The sequence below is a fragment of the Oreochromis aureus genome, linkage group 12, assembly GCF_013358895.1.
Source record: "Oreochromis aureus strain Israel breed Guangdong linkage group 12, ZZ_aureus, whole genome shotgun sequence".
In the NCBI taxonomy this organism is placed as follows: domain Eukaryota; kingdom Metazoa; phylum Chordata; class Actinopteri; order Cichliformes; family Cichlidae; genus Oreochromis; species Oreochromis aureus.
In genome coordinates, this window is record NC_052953.1 from 31564954 (window position 1) to 31588517 (window position 23564).

The 23564-nt window shown below is 38.4% G+C and overlaps 1 protein-coding gene across 2 annotated transcripts in view; it reads right to left on the reverse strand.

Annotated features, from left to right (window-relative positions):
• hk2 (hexokinase 2) overlaps positions 1–23564 on the reverse strand; it is a 45502-nt gene that overhangs the window by 15955 nt on the left and 5983 nt on the right. Inside the window, exons 2-9 of one of the 2 annotated variants that reach the window (XM_031742775.2) lie at positions 19314–19476; positions 18130–18278; positions 13759–13878; positions 12214–12264; positions 10861–10956; positions 6699–6798; positions 5974–6157; positions 1666–1827 (exon numbers count right to left, since the gene is read on the reverse strand). In XM_031742775.2, coding sequence (XP_031598635.1) covers positions 1666–1827; positions 5974–6157; positions 6699–6798; positions 10861–10956; positions 12214–12264; positions 13759–13878; positions 18130–18278; positions 19314–19476 — 1025 coding nt within the window. The remainder of the gene's footprint in view (positions 1–1665; positions 1828–5973; positions 6158–6698; positions 6799–10860; positions 10957–12213; positions 12265–13758; positions 13879–18129; positions 18279–19313; positions 19477–23564) is intronic. The other variant, XM_031742776.2, reaches the window with a different exon arrangement.

Consider the following 23564-nt stretch of genomic DNA (forward strand, 5'->3'; position numbering starts at 1 on the left):
TCTAACAAAACAGAAGCGATGGAAATTATATGCAAATAGAGCCATGTGAGGACGTTTACACAAGACTACTATGCAGTTCACCCCAGTATTCAGTGATGTCTGAAACAACTTTCAGCCACAATAACTTGAAGCAAATTAGAATCTCAATTTTGGCTTCCTGCAATTAAATGAATATGAGTGATCATGCATTAAAATGTATGTAAAGTAATGCCCTGTTGATTTAATTTTGTTGAAAGTTTGGGTGAATAAGAAGGACTACTTTCTGTTCACAGATGTGCAAGCAGTGTACATTAAAAACATTATTGGTCACTAGAATAAATACATAATCGTGACAATCGGCACTCATTTATGCAACACTTCCGCCATTCTGTTAGAGATTTCTTGCTGTGATTGGGCTCCTGTTGCATGAATGAGCTTCATCCGAATGGTGAATGGACTGATTCTTATCTGCTTATATAATGCATACATTCACACTCTGATGCATCGGAGTGTCAATTAGTACATGACCTGCTCTACCTCCTGACTACAGTCACCCCACCCAACCTATGCAACTTTAAAAAGCAGTCAGCAGTGTTGCCATTAGGGCTGCACGATTTTGCATAAAATGAGAATCACGATTTTTTTGCTTAGAATTGAGATCACGATTCTCTCACGATTTTCTTTTCCAGTATAAATATTTATTGCACTTATTAACTGCACATCAACTTCGTAACAGTTGAAACTGAACATAAAATAATAAATAAACATAAAAACAATAAATGCCTCACATTTTGTGGTTGCCGCAAAATGTTGTACTGCTTGAAATTCCGTCTCCACCGTTGCTGGACACTGCGTGTATAGAGCAGGTAGTGCAACAACAGAAAAATAGTTGCCGGACGGCACTGTGTAGCGTTTGTCTAGGGTGTTGATCATTTTCCTAAATCCCTCGTTTTGCACAGTGTTGATATATCTTTGGTCAGGTGATAAGTAATAGCCTCCGTAATTTCTTTGTGCCTGCAGGAGTTCGACGTGTATAGGAAAGCGCTGTATAAGGTTCCTGTTATTGATGTTTGGGTGGTTGACCAGGACGAATTTTCTCCTGTCACTTTCTCGTCATCCCTGACGTGTTCTCCGTTGTTTTTTCCCTGCCAATTTGAGCATCACGGCACAGCTTCTGTATCACGTGGTATAAGGCTCCGCCCTTGTCATTTGTTGAGCAGGAAGAGGGAGCGCTTGTTTTCATGCAGATTACGTCCCGGATCAAAATGCGGTACAGTCGTTGTCGTCTTTTTTTTTTTTTTTTTTTTTTTAAATCGTTGTCATTTGGAAATGAGATCGCACATAAGTATGAATCAAGATCGCGATTTTCTAACGATTAATCGTGCAGCCCTAGTTGCCATGTTATTTTTAGACCAAAGAGCCGTCCAATGAAGCTATAATTGTTCAGCCTTTTTCTTTGTGCTGTCATGAACTTTTAACATTTAACATTGAACATTTAACAGACTAACTCAGGTGTGCAGAGTGTCAGATGTTCCTGGCATAGCTCGTTACTACTAACATAATGTTCAACAGGTTTGCATTTAATCCGTCAGCTGAGAGATATCTCAGAGTGCAGTGTCACGGTGCGCGCGCGCACGCACACACACACACACACACACACACACACACACACACAGAAAAACTAACTTGTCATTCTCGATTGCATAGATGTGGCTGGTGCTGAAGTGTCCGGTGGTGAGGAGCTCTGACGTAGTCTTGCCCTGGAACAGCAGCTGTGATCTGGCCATCTTTACCAAAATGAGACGTACCAGTTCCCCCATGTACATCCCACTGATCATCTTCTCAAACCTGCATGCAACATGAAAAAAATGAGGAGCAAAACAACATCATATACATATATTTATAAATAAAATATGATGAGGTCTATTTATGTACATCTACACATGCAGAAACAAATACAGAAGGAGACCACAGAAAGCTGGACAGACCCTCAACTATTGAAATGTGAACTCTGGAAGCCTCTTCATGAAGCCAACAATGTTTCAGAAATCAGAAACTTCTAAACAAGCCGTCACACTCTTCTAGCAGAAATCAAAATCTGACAATAACATGCAAGCGAGGTGCAAAAATGCCATCTGTGTGACATTTCCAGTTGTTTTCTTTCTTCTTCTTCTTTTTTTTTTTTTTTACTTCTTTTGGGAAATAAACAATCAATCAAAACTGATAATTAACACTTCGGTAAACCTACAACTGTTTATTATGTTGATGAACAGGCTCGTCTACCGAGCTCCATCACAGGCTGTTTATCTGATGTTTCATCAGCATCTGTTAAAATGCAAAGAAAAGAAAACCCAAAAATTGGCGCATTGCACCTCTTCTCTCCTTTTCTAACAAAAATAACATTTCACCTATCCTGAATTCTTTGCTGAGAGAAGACACATTTTTGACATTTTAAAAGCAAATCTTGAAGCAAACTTGTCTTTTTTTCTTTTTCCTTGTATGAGGTTGAGCGAGAGAATGAGAGACAGCAGTAAGTGAAATAGCTTTAATTTTTTTTTAAGATCCTATTTTAGCTATGGTCTGTATAAATGACTCATTCATTTTGTTCCACGAATAAGACACTTAACTGTGTGACAGTTTTATCTTCTGATTATCTTATTCAAGCGCAACAGGGGGATGTTTATTGGGAGGTTATTTTGCAGGCAGGCAGCATCAAAACATATTATCAAGAACTATTCTCATTCTTTGATTTGAAAAAAAGGCACAAATTTAGAACACCTCTTGGTTGTATGTTTTTTCAACTTTTTGACATACAGTAACAATGTTATAATAAAATGAAGCACTAAGAGCACAAACCTCCGGAAAGGTAGCTCAGTTAGTTTTAAGGGAATAGAGTTTTATTTTGTATACATTCGTTTTGTTTTCTTTGTTCTTTTTAAATTTACTTTAAGAAGTTTATAGTGCAGTAAAAACAAGTGCAAAAGCTCAGACTTTTGTTATTTGCCCTACTGAAACTATTTCAATATACCTGACATAATTTTGAGTCTTTTTTTTTTTTTTTTTTTTTATGGAGACATAATACATGTGTACCATTCATTTCATGCTTAGAAAATTCATTTAAAATGTAATAAACATCAAGTTTAACACAAGTTTATTTTATTTTCCAAAAATAAAACTATATTTAGGAGCATGCATTCAAATTGTTTTGTATTTAAATGGTTATTAAGCTGTTACTGTAATATACATCACAAGTCCTAATAAAAAATGTGATGTTTAGTATGCTCATGTATCATCACCTACATGTCTATAGGTTTTCAATGCAAACAAAGGCAATAAGAAGCACAGTTTTAAAAAGCACTATATAGCACTATATAACTGAGCATAGGATTCATTGACTAGCCTTGAAGGAGAGGTCAAAATCAAATGTGTTTTATACAGTGCTTTCTATGTATTAACAATACAGAACCTCTTTGGTAGATAAACATTCGCTCAATCAAACCGAAATTGAATAATACCTTTTTTTAACCTACATGCTGTACCTCTGCTTTTTATCTGTGTCAACTGATTATTTATGTGCTGACAAGACAATGCAAACAAGTGCAAGCTCCAGAAACTGGCTCCGGCTAAAATCTTTTACAGATAATGACATCTGTAAAAGATGTCATTATCAGCAGTAATGACTGAATCTGCAAAGGCAAAAACACCAGAGTGCCTCCAAATGAGCAAAGATCCCCACTTAAGCAGGTGTCCTCCTCCTCCTCCTCCTCCTCCTCCACTGTTATTTAAACTAATGAAATAAATTCCAATCTAGAAATGTCTAAGAAACTGTATCTAGCACCTAGAAATGGTTAAAGAAAGAAGCATAGAATGGTAAAAGAAGCATAGTATGCTTAACTATATTAGGATGCCTTAATTTGGTACAGCCGTTTCGATTACTATTATGAATTACCTGTTAATGGAATAGTTTAAGTTAGCTGACAAATATGTTCATACCTTCCTGCTCTCTTTCTCTGTTTACGTTATTCAAGGAGCAGTTCACTATATAAAAACATCTTGAGCAATGGCAATGACAATTTCATCTACACAGCACATCTCATTACACATAAGCTCAGTGTGCTCAACACAGAAAATAAAAACATAAAAACCTGTGTAGGTTTAAAATGACTTACGGCAGTGAAAACAGCAAAACAAAACAAAACAAAAACACATTAACTTTGAGCCTGTGTGAACAAAAAGGTTTTGAGTGTGATTTTGAATCTAAGCACAGATGTTATTGATCTCAAGTCAATAAGGAAGCCTGTTCCAAAGAGCAGCACTCTGAAAGCAACCTCAGCAGACTGAGATCTGATTCTGGGAACAGCAAAAGATCTGAACCTGATGACCTGAGAGGTTTGTCTGGGTTCTAGACAATGAGCAAGTCAGAGATGTAACACTGAGAGCTTTGTATACTAACAGAAGAATTCTTGCAAATGGAAGCTCAGAGGAGCACATGAAACAACAAGGTTACCCTCCCTGAAGATTCTTTCCGAGCTCTACACTCTGTATCATAATGTGTCACATGTGTGCATTCACACACATATAATGACCGTGTCCACCAAAGCTAGACAGTGAATGCAGGTAGCAGTTAAGAGTTTGGGAATTACTGCAGCAATATCTCTGTGTGTATCGCTCTTCAGATTACAATGTTTCAGAGACGGAACAGATAAACCAGTACTTACAGCCTACTTGAGTTATCGCAATGCAGCGTAGGGGTACAAAAACAGGCCAGGCGATGCAGCCAAGTGTTGGTGCAACAGGGATCACTTCATTTCAACAGCTGAAAGTCTCACTGCACACATTAACCCTGCTACAAGGTGTCTGATAGAAGGAGAGCTCAGAGCTGCTTAGTCGTAAGCAGCACACATAACAAAGCTGTTCCCAAATGAAATGCTGAGGCAAACTGCCTTTCCAGCAGAGTATTATTTTTATGTTTTTAGACATAAACAAATAACAATTTTTGACAAGTGTGAGACAGTCAGAACTACAAAGATTGGCAAAAGTTTGATTTATGTTTTAGAATTACATGGTAATAATGATCCACCAATTAGGCATTAAAGTCATTCGTTGAAGTATGTGAACTGTTTAATCTCTCTGTGATGCACTGTAAGCTTTATTGTGACTGGAAATTAAGGTCACGTAAACTTAAATCCATCACCTCACCCCATTAAACCCTGTCTGGGCCCAGACCTGTTATTGAGGTTTCTCATGTGATATCAAGAGCTGTCCACTATACTGGATGTGATACAGCCAGTGGTTGCTAGGGAAAAATGTGCTTTTCTGACTGGTTGCCAATGGTTTCTGCAGGTTGATGGCTGTCGCTGGGTGAAATCAGTTGCAAAGAAGGTGCTGCACCAAAAACCTCCAAGCAGGTCACCTTTAGTTTTTCATGTTTGTGTACAAATACTCCAACAACTAGCCAAAGAGCAGTAAAACTTAAAGAAACATAAACCAGAAATAGTTAGTTTTGCCTTTTGAAACTTGCCGGCTGCAGTGCTGAAGGGCTCCATTTCCAGTTTGCATTTTCACTGTTACTCTGAGAGCAGCTGGCCAGTATTAGCAGAGCTGAATATTCATTTTCCCCTCACCACCGGTGGTTGCCAGATGGTCATGGACCAATCTCTAGGCCTGTGTGACTGAGGCCTTATTCACTTGATCCTACATGATTGTCACATGTCCAAAACAGTGAACAAGTGCCCACATGTCTGCAAAACCTCAAATGTTCCAGGACATACTGACTTTTTTGACAGAACTCTGAATTAGTATATGAAAAAGGTCATTTACATAATATCAGCAACAACAACAACAAAGGTGAAGCAGTCAGACAAAGAATTTCAATATGCCCACATGAATGGAAATCAGAGAGAGTCACTTCTAATTCAAACCCGCCTGCCTGTGAAGTCACCAGCGTGGAATGTTTTATCTAATACCAAGTCAGGTGAGAACAAACACACTCACAGCTGCTTGCCAGGGTTGAATGAGCCTGCGTCCAGTTCCCGGTCAATGTCAGTGCGTAGGTCCTCCAGGGCCCCGTCATCCCCAAAAGCACCCCACTCAGTATTTACACACATCCGCCCCTCGTCACCATCCAGAACACCAATGTTCCTCATCTGCTCCATGTAGCAAGCGTTGGTCCCCGTTCCTTGAGAAAAGAGATTTCACCACAATAACTCTGTCAGTAATACAACAGCTGACTGAGAGGTGGGCTGGGGTTAATGGGCTACATTTAAGATTACATTTACAAGATGAGTGTGAAAGCGTCTGTGCTCACTCCTCTCCTCCACCTACCTATTCCACTCTGTATATATTTTATACAAGTTACAAGTTACAAATATAATACTATAACAATAATATCATACTTTGCAGCAGAAACTGCATCTGAATGAAATCCATTAAAGGAAAAGTTGAATAACTGAATGGAGATGAATAAGAAACTTCAGCAGGGCCATGGAAATTTCTTTTTTGAGTGCAACAATGAGGTGCCACATGTTATGGCCTTCAGCATTAAAAGATTTCTTTCTTTTTTTATTGATCATGAACATCGATATTTTTACCCAAGAAGAAAACAGATGGAGCAGTTTATCCCTTAAGATGCAGTTTAATGGGTGTTACATCACTGTTGTGTGGCAGAAGTCTCACTGACCCTCATAATCCATTTATAGTCACTGCTACATCAGACTTACCTACAATGAGACCAACTTCACAGTGACGGTCATCAAAGCCACAGGTCATCATGGTTCCCACTGTGTCATTGACCACAGCCACAATGTCAATGTCAAAGTCCTGCAACGAGAATCTATTTAAAACAACATCTATAAAACAAGCCTCCATTTGAATTCACTACTTCTTGCATCAAAGTATTGTGGATTTACTTCAGCACTTCATTTTGTTGAATTTACTAAACTGAAATCAATCTTTAAGTTTTTATGAGGACATTATTCAGGTGTTTTATCTAAACATGTTTTCTTGCTGAGGTTTGCTGAGGACATTTGTTTAGTTATTGTGGATGACCTTCCATACTTATAGCTGTAAGTATCATTGATGTTGTTGAAAGCACAATGCAGCAGCTCATGCTGTCATTACCCCAGGTCACCTGCACAAGACGCATGTAGTGTTAGCCTGCACAAAAAGACCTTTTCTTCCAAGTTGTAACAGCCTGAGCACTCACATTGCGAAGGCTCTATTGTATCTGCTCCATTTATTTAATATCAGTCCTCCCTTAGAGTACACGATTTGCATATGAGCTCTAACCAGGATGCTCTTTGGCACTGTGTGTTCACATAGAAACCAAAGCAAACTTTCACATTGTACCATTTGTACTTTTTGCTTTAAAAGAGCCAGTGTGAATTAGTTGTAAGTTTGTTGTCAACAGACACACTAAATATCTTGTTTGAGGTGAGCCAAGCTTCGCGTATACTCAGAATTCACCATAAACTCTAGTTTTGGCACTGGGTTCAGTCATTACTCCTTTTCCCCATGTATGCATGCTCATGAAGATGATTCATAAAGCCCCTGGATACGTGAAAATTATCAACTTGCACGGACATGTTTGCATTGATCGGTAAGTCTGACCATATCACAGTCTCACAGCAAACAGTGTGGCAGATGCATAGCAGAACAAATCAGGCTGGTGGTCTGCATTTGTCTACTCATGTTGTTCCGAGTCTTTCCACTACTTCAGCCAGCTTACTGAAGAAATTAGAAAGGCTTTGAGAAGTGATGTAAGAACCAGTGGTTGATCTGCTCATCTGCTCTGTTATATGCTCTTCATCATCCAACCAATGACAAGGAGTCAGTGGTTGGATGATCTTGATCACTGTCAAGATGGGCATGTTTCTTCTTGACGTGTGGGATTTAACGATTAGAACGATTTGGTCGTGAAACAGTGGAGTAAAACGAGCAGGCTTGCCTTGTGGTGTCAGGCGTGTTTTGAGATCATGTTGCAAAGTTTCCTCACACTATAATCAGACAGGATCAGAGAAACAACACCTCTATGCTGAGTTTCTCATGTGTGCCCAAGTCCATCTTTTCCTACAGGTTGAGGAATATACACTGATGAACCACGTTATTAGGTACACCTGTTCAAACTCCTGTTAATGCAAATATTCAGTGTGCCAATCAGCTAATACATTAGACATCGTTAACCATAGCATAGTTGTTGGTGCCACGCTGACTGGTCTGAGGTTACAATTTACACAGCAAAGTTTAAAATCTGATATATTGTCTAATGGTTTGGGGTTTTTTTCCCGGGACATGAAACATAAAAAGATTTAACGAGCTACTATGTGATTTATGTGTAATTCCACAGATTTAACATTAGCAAGTCAGCAGGTGGATGAAGGAAAAGGGAGGCAAGAGGAGAGACCAAGCGGCCGCGGTCCGAAAGTGTCAGGTAGTTGTAGTTAATGAATTTGTCATCTGACATTTTCGTATCATGCTAGCTAGCATGACGGAGTTTCTATACAACTGGGTGGGTGTGTTACTGATGTTGAACTTTATTTTGTTCATACGGTTAATTATTAGAGTTGCCAACCATCCAGTAAAAAAGAATCGTCTCGTATTCAGAGAAAATATTACAGCGTTTGTGCTGAGGTGGAAGATTATCTACAGTGAAAAAGACCACCTGATCTAGTACTTCAATAAACCAGATCAGCTGATCGGCTTTTCTCTCTTGTTTGTTTTATTGCCTCGCCAGAAACGGACCAGCGGGTTTATGCTTGATCCGATTTATTTAATATTTTTCAGTATCAGCTGATGTTTTTGGAGCCACAGCTGTAAAGCTGCTGGTCCTTTCGGTTTGTATATGTGGAAACATGGATGAAAAATACAACTGAATCATCAGAGCTGAAAATGGAAAACAGGTTTACCTGTTAGGTACATGGATGAGTTGAAGGGAAGTTATGAACTGTTTCTGAAAAAGAAAATTTATTCATAACACATCTGAAAAGACCCAGGAAAACAGAGTTATTCTCATTTAAAATATAAAAAAATAATTATCTGAGTCTTGCAACAAAAAATAGATTGATACATATATACCATCAAAATATCACGCTGAAAACCGATGATTTTTCCTAAAACCAGTCAAAAAACCAGTCCAGCTCATTTCACAGTCTGAGTTACCTCATCTTCCTCAGTGAATTTCCAAGTTCTGAGTACAATCAAAAGCAACGACTCACGGATGTAAAAAGTAGGCACCGTCCGAGGTCCAGGCGGGTTGGGGACTTTCGATGCACTCTAAACGGCCGGGCGTGAGTAACTTGCTGGGGGCAGAACAACATTAACATTCTGAGTAAAAGCAAAGTTACTTTCCCTAGTAACTAGTTACTGAAAGGGTAACTTGAAGTAACTGAACTTTTTAGAGAAGTAACCTGTTACTAATTTTAAATGGGTTGCCAACTGCCAGTTGTAAAAACAGAAGTTTCCCAAAGAAGAAGATCAGGTGTGCTGTGGAAGAAGAAATTACTCTAAAAGTCATACTGTGAGTCGGAGGTGAAAGCAAAAAAAATGTAGACTGGGGACAAACCTGAAAAGACCCAGGAAAACAATTCCACTATGCCTAAAAACCATGGAGTGCAGGGAAAAATTATCAATATGCTCTAAACGCCGGGCGTTTTGTAACAACTACATTTTGTTTGGTGGTGTGCCTAATAAATGATTTTTCTAAAATGTGAAATATGAAGAAGAAATTACATAAAGTCAAGAGGTTGGGAAACACTGATGGGGACAAACAGCAGTCCACTATGCCTGGAGTGCAGGAAAAATTATCAACCTGCCATGTGATTTTTCTAATGTGAAATATGTGCTGTGGCTCCACGGACTGGTTTATGTCCCAAATTATTTTCACGGACCAGACTCTAAGGTGTCGCGGATAAATACAACAAAATAATACCAGTACCGGTACCGAAAAACAAAGATTTATTCATAACACATGGGAAAAGACCCAGGGAAACCGAGTTAACGATAAAAACGATTAAAAATAAATAAATAAATAACGTTAAGAAATGATTAAAACCCTGAAAACCATACATTTCACATCCGAGCCTCAACTCTCGTGGCCCGGTAACAAACGTCTCATGGGCCAGTACCGGTCCATGGCCTGGGGTTGGGGACCGCTGATCTACAGTATATCTGTCTCAACTTTCTGTTGTATTCATGCTGTTTCAAAAATGATACAAATAGGAAAGCTGCACAGTGGCCTCTGGTGGACAAAGTATGAAAAACCAACATTCATAACATGGTTGAAGGGTGTTTCTCCTGTCTTGTCTTTACCACTGTTCATAAAGAGTTGTAAAAGAGTGTAAAGAAGGGTGGAGTTTTCTGCTCTACACCCTGTGGGCCTCTTGTTAGTTGCTCGTTGAACTTCCTTTTAACACCACAGTACCTGAGTACTGTTGCTGATCATGTCCATCCCTGTATGAACACAGTGTGCCCATCTTCTGATGGCTGCTTCCCACAAGATAACATGCCATGTGTCAAAGCTCAGATCATCCTAAATTGGTTTTCTTGAATATGACACTGATTTCACTGTACTCAAATGGCCTCCACAGTCACCATGCAGGGGAATGGAATGCAGGGGAACAGGACATTTGTATTACAGATATGTAGCCGACAATTCTGCAGAAACTGTGATGATATCACGGGAGTGCAGACCAAAATGTTTCCTGACGATTGCTGAATCTATGCTATCAAGAATTAAGTTCTGAAAGCAAAAAGACGTCCAAACTAGTACTACTAAGGTGTGCCTAACACAGTGGCAGGCCAGTGAATGTAACTGCAGCTACACTTAATTAGCACGGTTTCAATACCTTTCCAAATGTTCAAGTGTTTATAAATTTGGATAATTACCCCTCTTTTCTTGATGGATTTTCTCAGAAGGCTGACCACATCGTGTCCTTCCACCCCACTTGACCTGAAGCCTTTAGTCCAAGACATCAAAACAGCCTGCAGATGGAAAAAAACACAACAACAGGACAAGTCAATAAAAAAATAATTTCATGATATATTGCTCAGAGTTGTTACACACCTCATCGACTCAGAATGATTGAGTGAATCAACCACAGTGATTTACAAATCACCTAAATTCTGAAACACACTTCATCGCTGGCTCTAAGAGTCCCCAACTCAGGTGGCAATGCACACTGTGTTTATAATAACTTAACCTGACAACGACTAAATGCTAACTCTTCCCTGTAAAATGTGGACATTTAAAACAGCAAAGTAAATAAAGAGCAGGTGGTAATTACCCTATAAAAGCAAAAATAAACATTTATCTTTTTATAAACTTCCATGACACAGCCTGGTAAAATGTCTGGGACATGAAAGCTGCTCATTCTAACTAGCATTTATTCAGAGCAAAATTAATGAGTATTATCAATAAGAAATTTCAAGCTGGAAGGATTATATTCTGCCCAGAGACAGTCCACCATGAAGACTTTTAAAATATGTTCACAGTCCAAGTTAATCATGGATTACCTTGGGCACCATATACAGTCCAAACTAAGTAGTTTGATTTGTGTTGAGGTCATGTGTGGTGACAGTGAACATGTTACCTCAGGTGACACATTCAGTGCAGGGCTGTGTGCATCACAGGCAAAAGGAGACTGTGACCTTTCTGTTGATGGTATGATTTCAGATTTTGAACTCAGCACAGCACTGTGAAACTTCGTGTTTCCCATTTATTTTTTTATCTGTTAGTCATCAAGTACAAACTACAGAGGAATACGAAACGGGAAAGGTCACTTAGCAACTGGCAGCTGGTAATAAAAAAAAAAAAGCCAGAGTAATTTTCTGCTAACTAATAATTTCACTTTTAAAATGTATGAACTTTGTGTTCTTTTAGTCTAAAAAAAATGTAAATCTTGTAAAAAAAAAAAAAAAAAAAAAACAGAAGACTGAATGCCTCCTCAAATGTCTGCTGCAACCAGTTTTACTGCGTATTTTTGCAATAGCCACAAAGACATGTGACCATCTTCACTGTAAAAACAGGTTTGCACATTAAATCTAAAATAATATAACAGACAACATTAAAGTACCAAGTCTCAGTTTTAATATAGGCACGTATACGTTTAGGATTCAGCCCTTTCACCAAACTGTGTCTGAAAGTACTTGAACGTACTTGAACTGTGTCGGAAGTTTGCTAAAACCTTCTTAGGAAGCTGCGTGTCGTTTAAACATATGTTTATGGAGGACGGTGCTCACCTGTGGGTTCAAGCTGAGTGAGGGTTGGATATTAGGCTGAGGTGGAGTTATCTGTCAATTTGAGAAGTGAAAACGTGAAGAACAAATTGTCTAAAAAAAAAAAAAAAAAGAAAGAAAAAAGAAAGAAAGAAAAAAAAATCTACAAGAGACATCAGTTTGTTTCATCTGTTGCACAAGGGTGCACAGACAAAGTAGAAAATAGCAAAGGCTGAGGAAGTCTTCTGCATGGTGGACAAAAAGAAAAAACCTTTTGAGTGCACAGGGGAAAAAAAAAGCTCCTGAAGATGTACGCTTAGGGCCAATTTATGAAAACATCCACCCTCCATAAACCGAATTTCTACTTATGATTAAAATGAGCTTCCTTTAAAAAGATGGAAAGAGAAAAAACTGAATTGAAGGGGAAAAAAGTCTCATAACCCAAACCATTATTTTAAGTATACAGGTGGTTTTGGAAAAGCATAGGAGGTTGGCTGTATGTCAAATTAGAACTGCGATATTGCCATTTATTGAATATTTCACTGCTGATGGAAGCAACAGGTAAAATGCACAAGGACACAAAAACATCGTGCATGCTAAGAATCAGCTAGATTTTATAAATATTATACAATTAAGCATTAAAAACATGTGGCCAAAGCAAACAAAGGGCTTTTTAGCATGATTGCTCTAAGTTGAGGAGCACAGCACTTGCTGAGAATGTGAAACAAGGATGAAAACTCCAATATCAGTAAATGTTGAAGATGTTTGCAACTTATTGAGTGAAGTGAGCTGTCATAATAATGGCAAATGTGTTGTGTTAAAACTGTTACATATAACACACAGCTGTTCCCTTACTTACACAAACTGAGACTTGGCACTTTAATGTAGTAAAATAAAGAAATAAACCAACAAGAACGCAAAGAGCAAGTGTCCAGATACTCACAGACTGGACCGCATCACTTTTTGCACAGCAAAAGAAGAGTTAGAAAGAATGCCAACGTAATAACCCAAGAAAAGCAGTAGTGTGATGAAGCTCTCACTGACTGCTGCAAGTAAAAGCTGACAGCAGAGGACCATTAGAGAAACTTCACACTATTTTCAATACCCTGAAAGAACAAAAAATAAAGGCCCAGTTCATGCAACGGCAGAGCACCGCTGCTCTCCGCATCCCCTTCTTCTCGCTGAGGTGGTCCAGACAAGAATGGTTATCAGATGACCAGCCAAGCGTACAGACAAGACGTTTCTAAAAACCAGATATCTCCCTGCTACAGTTAGGAGCCACAGATCTGGAAAGGCAACACTTTAAAGGAGATATCTAAAGTATGGTAGCAGTTTGAACTTCTGAAGAGGTCAAAAACAAAAATCTGAGTCATTCAGAAACAACTAAAATGTCAAACTTGAAATGGTAACAGTAATTGTGTTATTTTAGAATTTTATTTATTTTAAACAATTTCAACTCTTTATATATCGAAACACAGAAAAAAAAGAGTTCTAATCAAACAGAAATTGAAACTTTATTGAAATCCATCCAAATCTGTGATTTGAGGGCAGAACTTTTAAATCACTCACCTCATCCAACTTAGTCTGCTGGCAGGGAAACGAGAAGGTGAAGCCCAGAGGAAGCTTTTTGTCCTTCATGCCCATCTTGTCCAGATAGTTAGCCAGACAATCAGCTATGTGGTCAAAAAACTACAAGAGAAGAAAGGTCAGTTTTCTTATTAAGTGCGAGATGAAAAATTGCATCTTTAATTTTCCATGCATGTGTGCACTGTTCATCCAACTAGCAATGCTGCTGGTGTAATGAACCTTGTGATACATTATTAGGAGTCCTGAAGCTGTTTAAATCCTACTAACAAATCTGTCAAGAACAGGTTAACATGGTCTTATACATCACTTCACCACATCTTTGCTATGGCACTTGTAAAGCAACATCTTAACACAGGCATGCAATAAAGAAAGCTTTCAAAGGACTTTACAGTTCAACACCTTGAATTAAGTAGCTTGTAGAAGCACAAGTAGCAGCAATAAGCTGAAGTAACAGTTTTCTGTGTGACTTTATCAACATTTTTGTGGAGGAATTTCGTCCCACTCAACTTTACATTGGCATTCCTTTATGCACAGCTCAAGACTACAATTTGGTCCATTTGAAAACCTTGACTTTTTTTCAGGCATTCTGTTGGAAATTTCCTGCTGTTCTTGGGATCACTGTCCTGCTGCATGACCCAGTTTCAGCTGAGCTTTAGCTGTCAGACAGATGGCCTCACAATTGACTCTTGAATACTTTGGTATACAGAGGAGTTCATGGCTAGCTACCATGGCTTTGTTGTATAGAGCACTTTGAGTACTCCGGGAGAGTAGAAAAGTGCTATATAAGAATCAGTCCATTTACCATTTACTAACTCAATGACTGGAAAGTGCCCAGGTCCTGTTGCTGCAAAACAAGCCCACATCAAGCCCAATGCTTGACAGGTGGTATAATGTGTTATTGCTGATGTGTTTGGTTTTTGCTAAATGTGGCACTGTGCATTATGGTAGAACTTCTCCCCTTTGGTCTCATGGGACCAAAGGACATTGCTACGCATTTACCAATACGTGCATGGAAAAGTTCTTTCCCTGCGCAAAAAATGACTTTACACGCAAAACACGCATTTTAAAGACTTTTGTTCAAATTTCCTAAAGAAAAAAAACATCGATTCATTTGTCTGTACACATGGTTAGAGGCACTTTTAAATGTGATCATAAAGTACAAACAATTCCAGGTACAAATATATTTATAAACACCAGGTTTATGCACGATTTATGGACAGTTTTGTGCGAACACACATGAGTGAATAAGTTTTATTGCTCCATGTTTGTTTTAAACAGAAGAGCTTTTCTCCTGATAACCCTTCCAAAGAAGTCATACTTGTTCAGTCTTTTTCTAATTGTACTGACACAAACTTTAACATTTAAGATGCTAAATGAGCCCTGCAGAGTCTGGCATGTAGCTTTTAATAAACACTGGCATGAATCTGCTAGGAAATCCACTCCTGGGAAGATTGTGGGCCCTGTGTTAACACACACCTGGATGCTCCACAGCAGCAAACTCTCAAAACCTCTGCTTTTATGGAGAAACAATTAAATAAGCACATTTGATTGGCAGCAATTGGCTGCTGCTTTGTAGTAATGCTCTCCTTTAATACTCAGTAGTATGATGTTAAATGCAAAATAAAATTACAGAACATTAAAATAAAACGTGAGGATTTTTTTGTCACTGTAAAACAAACAAAGGATAATTATACATGCCTAACTGTTATTGCAATATTATTAAAATTTATAAACCAAGCATTTGATCTCTTTCATGCACTGAGTTCAATTCAACAGTCTTAAAAGAGCGACACTGAGGTTGTTAATTAGTGTGTTGTTTTGGTTTTCATGTTGAGCTACATGATTCAGGCCACCTGTGGTTTTCGGGGGAGATGGAGCTCTCTTTAATTTAGTGTTGATATAGACTGCATTCTCTTTCTCTTTCAAAGCCCAACCTACTGCTGAGCTTTTTATTTTTCACTCTTCACCTTGCTCCATCCCGAGGCCATGAAAATGGCTGCTTGTGGATGGGGAATTGCAAGACACTTCGAGTGTTGTGGATACGACACTACAGAAAGCCACAGGGCTCAGCAGGGGCTGGCATTCATGATGGTCTTGGCATCTGTCATATTTGTCTGTTTTTAGTTTGTTGTGTGATGACTTCTGACAACCCTGCCAAAACCCAGTCTGCCAGTTTGCAAAAAACTTTTATTTTTCTTTAGTTTCTAACTAACTTTTTTAATATCTAATTAAAATATTTGCAGTTGAGTGTATTTGTTTGTCTGACAGCTGTTTTATTTTGCTGTGTCCATGACAATTAGGCCACTGTTAACCTACACAGTGTTATGTTTTGATTTCCTGTGTTTAGGACATTTAGTTTAACTATGATGAAATCTACTACAGTGGACCCTCGCTTATCACGAGGGTTACGTTCCAACCTGCGACAGGTGAAATCCGCGAAGTAGCCACCTTTGTTTTTTACAATTATTATAGATGTTTTAAGGCTGTCAAACCCCTCACTACACACTTATACACTTTTCTCAGACAGGCGTGAACATTTTCACACTTTTCTCTCTTGTTTAAATGCTCTAAAAGTTCAAACCTTTGTAGAAAAAAAAGGGTAAAATATTATAGAATGAAACCAAAGATCAAACCCTGTTTTCAGGTCCAGAACATGGGAATAGAGCAGCTGCCAGAGAATTCAACATAATGAATTACCTGACTGTTTTGTTTCGCTTAATGTGCCTTATAATGTGGTGTGCCTTATGGTCTGAAAAATACAGTAACTTGTACATTCTGTTAGCATGTCCAGAAGTCCAACTGTTTTTGCGATATTAGCATCGTCCTCTGCCTTTTGGGTGCTACCGCAGGTGCCTTTGATGGTGCAAAACGTTTTGTCGACATTGTTGTGTTCGTTGGGAAGAAAACTTACAAACATACAGTACAGCACTTCAGAGTCACACTGCTAGCGATCGCAGATTTATGTAAATTTGACAAGCTGAACGCATTCTGTACTGTACAGGAGACACGGCACGAGATTGATTGACAATGGGCTACAGCCAATCAGGACGCAGAACACAGTCCACTGTAAAAAACAAACAAACAAACAAACAAACAAAAAAACGTGCAAAATTGCACACAAAAAATCCGCGAAACAGCGAGGCCGCCAAAGGTGAACCACTTTATAGCGATTGGCCGCTGTATATGAAAAAAGTTATCCATATTACAGTGTGTCATTATTGAACTGAAGCCAAAATACTAGGTGCTGCTAATCAAATGTACTTAACTGATCATCAGCAAGTATGAGCATGTCTATGAAAGCAGAGGTTTTCAGTAGCTTGCTGTCCATTAGTTTGGGAAGGGCTGGAAGGGCTTTTCCAAACAATGTGAACTCCTTTTTCTTTCTACAGTGAAAAAGATTATTCACATGGGAAAAACTTTCAAGGCAGCTGAACATCATAGTAAATTCAATGCTCAGAGAAAACACAAGACATTTTAGAATCTACAGACCTCAGGTGAGCATGTTCAATGTTAAAGGTCATGACAACACTATTAGAAAAAGACTGAACAAATGTGGCTTGCTTGGAAAGGTTGCCAGGAGAAACATCTCTCTGAAAAGAACATGTGAGCACACATTAATTTGGCAGAGTTGCAAACTCAAGGCCATTGCATCAACCATGAACTCCTCTGTATCCAAAAGTTTTCTAAAGTCAACTATAAGGTCATCTGTTAACAACTAGAGCTTAAGCACAGTTGGGTTCTGCAACAGAACAGTGATCCCAAGCACAGCAGCATATCTACAAGAGAACAGCTGAAAGAGAAAAGAATCAAGGTCCCAGTGTCCCACTCAAAGTCCAGTCCTCAACCTTAAGAGAGCGGTTAAGAAATGAACACCTGCAAAAAGTGGGCCTAAATTCCTCCACAATGATGTGAGAGATTGAAAATTATTATTTTAAGTTATTAATTGGTGGTTCTATAAGTTATTGAATGATGCAGTGTGTGTATTTTTGCACACGCTGCTTCTACATTTAGGCTTTGAGCATAAATAATGACACAGTATAAAATGTCATGTGTAATTGTTCATCTGAGGTTGTATTTACCTCATTCTAGCACACTGTAGGGATCAGGGTTTATGTCATTAGAACTGAAAGACATAGTCTTTTCTTTTTACCGTGATTGTACGCACACTGTATAGATTTACTTCAAATAAACTAATGATAATTTAATTGTCATTTTTGGGTTGGTGAGGCCAATTTCTCCTGTCAATGTGCGTGCTTCTTTCTTCGTACATGGCTCGTAAACCTCAGCGATAACAAAGCACACGGTAAAAGAAAAAACATAAATTAGCCTTCCATAATGTGAAACGCCTTTTACCTCGGACCCGCTGCCTCTCATGATGTGTTCAGGAATGTCGTAAATCTGACTTTCCATCTCCACTTTTTGCTCGCCGTTACCCATGACTTTGACCAGAAGCACTCGGAAGTTTGATCCACCAAGGTCGAGGGCCAGGAATTCTCCTTGTTCTTTCAACAAAAGAATAAACACAGAGTTACATACAGCACAACACTCACAATCAACCAGAATATTCCCGATATATCAAAAAATAAATGTTAAAAAAGTGCTTTAATTTCCCACAATAATATTACTCTACATTATTAATAGCATGTTTGGCATTGATAACAAGGCTGCTATGAAATATTATTTTATAATCTATTGTTCAGTCAGAAAAAAAGTCCTATTTCAATTCCAGGAAGCTAAATTAATGTCTTCTTATCGCACTGCCGACACATTAAATTTATAATTTATAAGTTGTTTTTTTTCTTGGAAAGTGAATAATTAATTTCTGTCAAACAGTTACTTCATATATCATTCTAGCTGTAATTAAAAACACACTCATCAATAATGTCAACTCATGTGTGCTTCATGCAGAAGACAAAATACATACATACATATATATATATATATATATATATATATATTTTATTTACTGGTGGCTGCCAGTGTTACTCCTCACCCTTGTAGTAGACACTCTCATGATTAAATAAGGATAAACAGGATAAATGTGAACATGCTAGGTGACTTCCTTCTTAAGTTATCGCAGGCACAATGTAACAAGTCAATAAATAAAAACCACATACAACAAATGTAAGGAATATCTGTTCATGTTTCATCTGTCTTATAAAAATAAATACATAAATAGATATATTAGACGTCACCAAATATTAGTGTTCACATCAGGCTTAAAAAACCCTGTATCAGTTGGGCACTAGAAGAAAGTACCAGTGGTGTAATTTTCTATATTTATGCCCTTAGATGAACCTGCCTTGAAAAAGAAACTCCCTCATGTCAGGCTGTGTTTATGATTAGATAAAAACCTGTTACACTGATTTACTCCCTAAAGAATGAATTATCTGATTAGATTTTGGTTTGAGATGAGAACATCTTGCCTCAAGACAAAATCCCCTTTTTCAAGGAACACATTTTCACTAGACACGTCATTTACACCAACTCTTTACAGTCTCATATGAACAGTATCCTGTACGTGAAACAGGTATTACCTGTTCCGTCAGGAGTGGAGCGCACAAATGTGGGCAGCATCTTGACAGCAGCTGTGGGGTTGGTGTCCCTACACAGGCCTTTGTCCATCTCTCGACGAAATCGTAGTGACACGTCCATCAAAGTCTTATCTGACAGCTGGAGGTTGTGAAGGTATTTGTCGACCTAGATAAATAAATAAGTAATTAATTAACAAAGTATTAATTAATTACTTTACTTAGATTAGTCTGCATCAGAAAATATAACATGCATTACAGCCTTCTTTGGCAGGGTTCAAGGGGATAATTGCTTAATAGCATGCAGCTTCCTGTCAACTGTATTGCAGTGTTGAGAAAAAAAAAAACCCACACACAGACTCAAATACAAACACAGCGTAAATAGCATCATCATGTTAAAGGTGTACCAAAAATAAATGCCAAATGACTTCTTCTAGTTCCCCAACTGGTAACTGAAGACGTTGACATTGTATAGCTCAATATTTCAGACTCCCGACGCAAGGTGTGCTCCAGCTGCTTCAATACATAAAAGACACTTTGTTCTTCACTTCTATACATTTTGTATAGAAGATGCTACTTTTTGCACCAAACTTGTGTCCATACTGAGGTATCCTACACCTGAGAGCATGGAAGTGAGCCGGACCAGTGAAAATCCCTTTCTGTCAGTGTGAAGTAGTTTAACTTTACAGTCACTTAATTCCTAGATGTGAAAATATAAGAAAAAGAAGTGCAATTTCAGCATGTCTCAGTTTCTCTATGTGATAAAGTACTGCTGCTGCATTAAATGAAAGAAATCTGTCACCAGAACTAATACTGGGCTTAAAGTGGAAGAAATTTGCCCACACTGTCCTGTAGTCATAAAGCAGAATGTTTTTGTTAATTCACATAAAATGTCCTGTTGTATTCATTTATTTTACTGTGGACATATTAAAAAAGAGAGACTTCTAAAAGAACTGGAACTTTCTATTCATTTAACACCTCTACTATAACTTTATTACTTCCGTGTAGCATGAATGTACACGGGGGAGGTCTTTATCAGTGGGACAAATAGTGAAATTTATGAGAACAGCTAAAAGTCCAAAATCCTTCACATTTTCCAAAACCATCTAGTGGGCCGCACTGGAGTCTTTACCAGGCCAATTCTGCCCCCCGGGTCTTATGTTTCACACCACGCCTTAGACGTCCCAACAAAGAAAGAAATGAAAGTTATTCTCAAAATCTTTACAAAATTTTGTAGGCAAACTGAAGAGTCTGGAGCAAGGCTAAAGCAAGAATGTAACAAAAAAAAAAATACGTATTGTTCAAGATTTTAGAGAAAAACTATCTATGACGAAAATTGACGAAAATAAGCCCATTTCAACAACTCAACTCTGGTACTAGGTCACCGTGGTCCTCGGGTTGGACTGTGTATCTAGGGAACACAATGGATTCAATGTTGTAGTCCTTGCACACCACTATTATGAAAGTGGAAATTCCACTTCAAGAAAGGAAGAGACTAACATTCGGCAGGAAAATAGGCTGATACACACACACACACACACACACACACACACACACACACACAGTGATATTACATAAGTGCATAGTACATAAAAATACAGCTGCAGATTCTTCACATGGCTTGTATAATGCGTCTCTGTTCCACTGAGTTAAAAGAGCGAATTTCTCAACGAATATGGCATTTTTCTTATCAACAAAGTATAGTGCATGTACTGCATGTAACCCAGATCTCTCTAATACCTCATTTAAAAAAAAAAAAAAAAAAAGTTTTCTCTGTAGCAGTACTTACTGACTTCAGTCAAATGTGAATGGTAAAATCTTTGCTCAGATTCACACCTCTCACTTTTAAATGTGCTCCCTGGCACCAAACAGGACACTTTTGTTAAAAATAGATTTTCTTTTTTCAATGCAAGGGGCTTTCTCAGTATTATCCATCTCTTCTCAGACTCTTCAGACCCACAGGTATTAGTTTTCCTGGAGCGTGGAAACAGCTTTTTATAGAGTAAAATGGAGATATTTATTCTATACTTTGAAGGGATTTGAGAAGGGGCAAAACATCATAACTTCTTTAGGCTCAGGTATTATCCAAAGCTCCAGTCTCTATTCCAACCTGTTCAGTGTTGGTAGAGCCAGAGGTACCCTCTTTGACCTCTTATTTGCATTTGCTATTGAGAGTCTTTCATTAGCCTTTCAAACTTAACTCTCTTTATTGACCTCAAGAGAGGATCAATAGCAGGTGTTATTCAGAGCTTTAACTTCCCCATGTCTGGGGTGTTGCCTCAGGAAGGGCACCTGGTGCAAAAATCTGCCAAATCGAATACGTGGAGCTGCCTGCTGTGGCGACCCCTTGTGAATGAGGGAGCAGTATGAACTGTTGACACTGACTGGATTAGAACCCAGGAGGAGCACTGTCATCTTGATAGATGCAAGAATCTTTATCTTATCAACCATTTTCTCTGTCAACTTTAATTTTCTCTCCAACTGGTACACCACAGGAAGACTACACTATTAGAATAATAAAATCGACGCTTCTTTAAACTCCTCAATAGGCGCAAATTATCTTGAAAATTATCTTTACTTCCTGTGAAAGTGAAAAAGGGCATATGTGTTAGGTTAACCAGTGATTCTAAACTGGCAGTAGGGATGAATGTGAGTGTGAATGGCTGTTTATGGCGCCCTGCGGCAGGAACTTGCCCATTGGGAATCCTACTATCCTACTACCTCGCCACCTTTGACAGCTGAGATGGGCTACAGCATAGGGCTGTGCGATATGACCAAAATCTCATATCCCGATATTAAGACATCTGTCGTCCGATAACGATATAAATCACAAAAATGTAACATTTTCTGTAAATTCTGTGAATGTCGGGCAGCTCGACTTGCGTGAAGTGTTTCCAGCTGGGCGTCGCGTACCTGGAGTCGAGTGTTTTAACTGATGCATGAAACTATATATTTTTAGACATAGGTTGTAACAGCCACTGTTTTCTTTGTGAGTATTTATTACACAGCGTGCTGCGGGGAAAAGCCTGTTCTAACGTTTGAGTCTAAGGTTTATTTTTTAGCACCTGACGGCTCTTTTTTGCTTCTCATCCGTAAATACTCTGCATCTTTCACGTGATTCAGTTTATTTTGAAAAGTCTCAACAGGATCTTGAGCTTTATTGTGAAAGGTTTATGTGGAAAATAAACAAGCAGACATGCGGTGGTTTTACCGTCGTTGTTGCTAACGACAACGCATAAAAACAAGCGCTTGTCCGTCTGTAGTGTGGTTATATTAAATATAAGAGAAAGAGAGAACTTTAGGAAATTAATATAGCCACTACAGTGACCATCAAAATAATGAAAAAATATTGCCGTAAACAGTTTATTTTGTGACACCACGAAACAAACGATAGCGCAAAATGAAACGATAGACATTTTCATATCGTCATCCGATATATATCGTTATATCGAACAGCCCTACTACAGCAGCCTTTAACCTCTTGTAAACAGCGCTTCCTATCCTTCTGAAGAGGAGAGCTACACATCTCATACAAGTCACGAGCTATCAAGACTCATTATCTGCTCCCAGAACAGTTCTGAACCATGATCGTGACTGTCCCGTCCTCCACAGTATAACTGTATGTGTTCTTCACAGGCCTTGTACCGTTTTCTTTTGTGGAAAGTGACAGAACAGTTACATGACTAAGCTAAGCTTATGCTTTAGAAGAAAAAAAAAAAAAAAAAAAAAAAAAAAAAAAAAAAAAAAAAACACACACACACACACACACACACTGTACAGTATGTTACCAAACCCTGAAATTACTCCCCACCCCTCTGGTTGGCCACTATAGGGGGCTACTACAAAGCTTTATTGCAAGGTTCTTACTATAATGTCTAAAAGCAGGTTTTTACTTTGTCATTAAAGGTTTAATAAGTCTAAAGGCATGGGAATTTATACTTCATTCATTCAATTAAAATTAAATTTAGAAAGAGAAGGGGTCTGAATATTTCCCAAACCAACTTTAAATGTTCCCCTCAGCAGGAGTATCTGACAGACCAATTCACGTTTTGTAATTATAAGCTGAGTGTGAGTAAGAAGCCTCACAGCAAGAGAAGCTGTTAAAGGTTTCGTAGATGAATGGTAGCGTCTATGAACAAGGAAAATCATCAATTCATACAATTCCCCGTTTAAATGACAGGAATGACTGGAGTGCAACAATAGGAGAAAACAGCAGAACAACAGAACAAAAGGCCAAATGAGTTCCATTCAGCCATT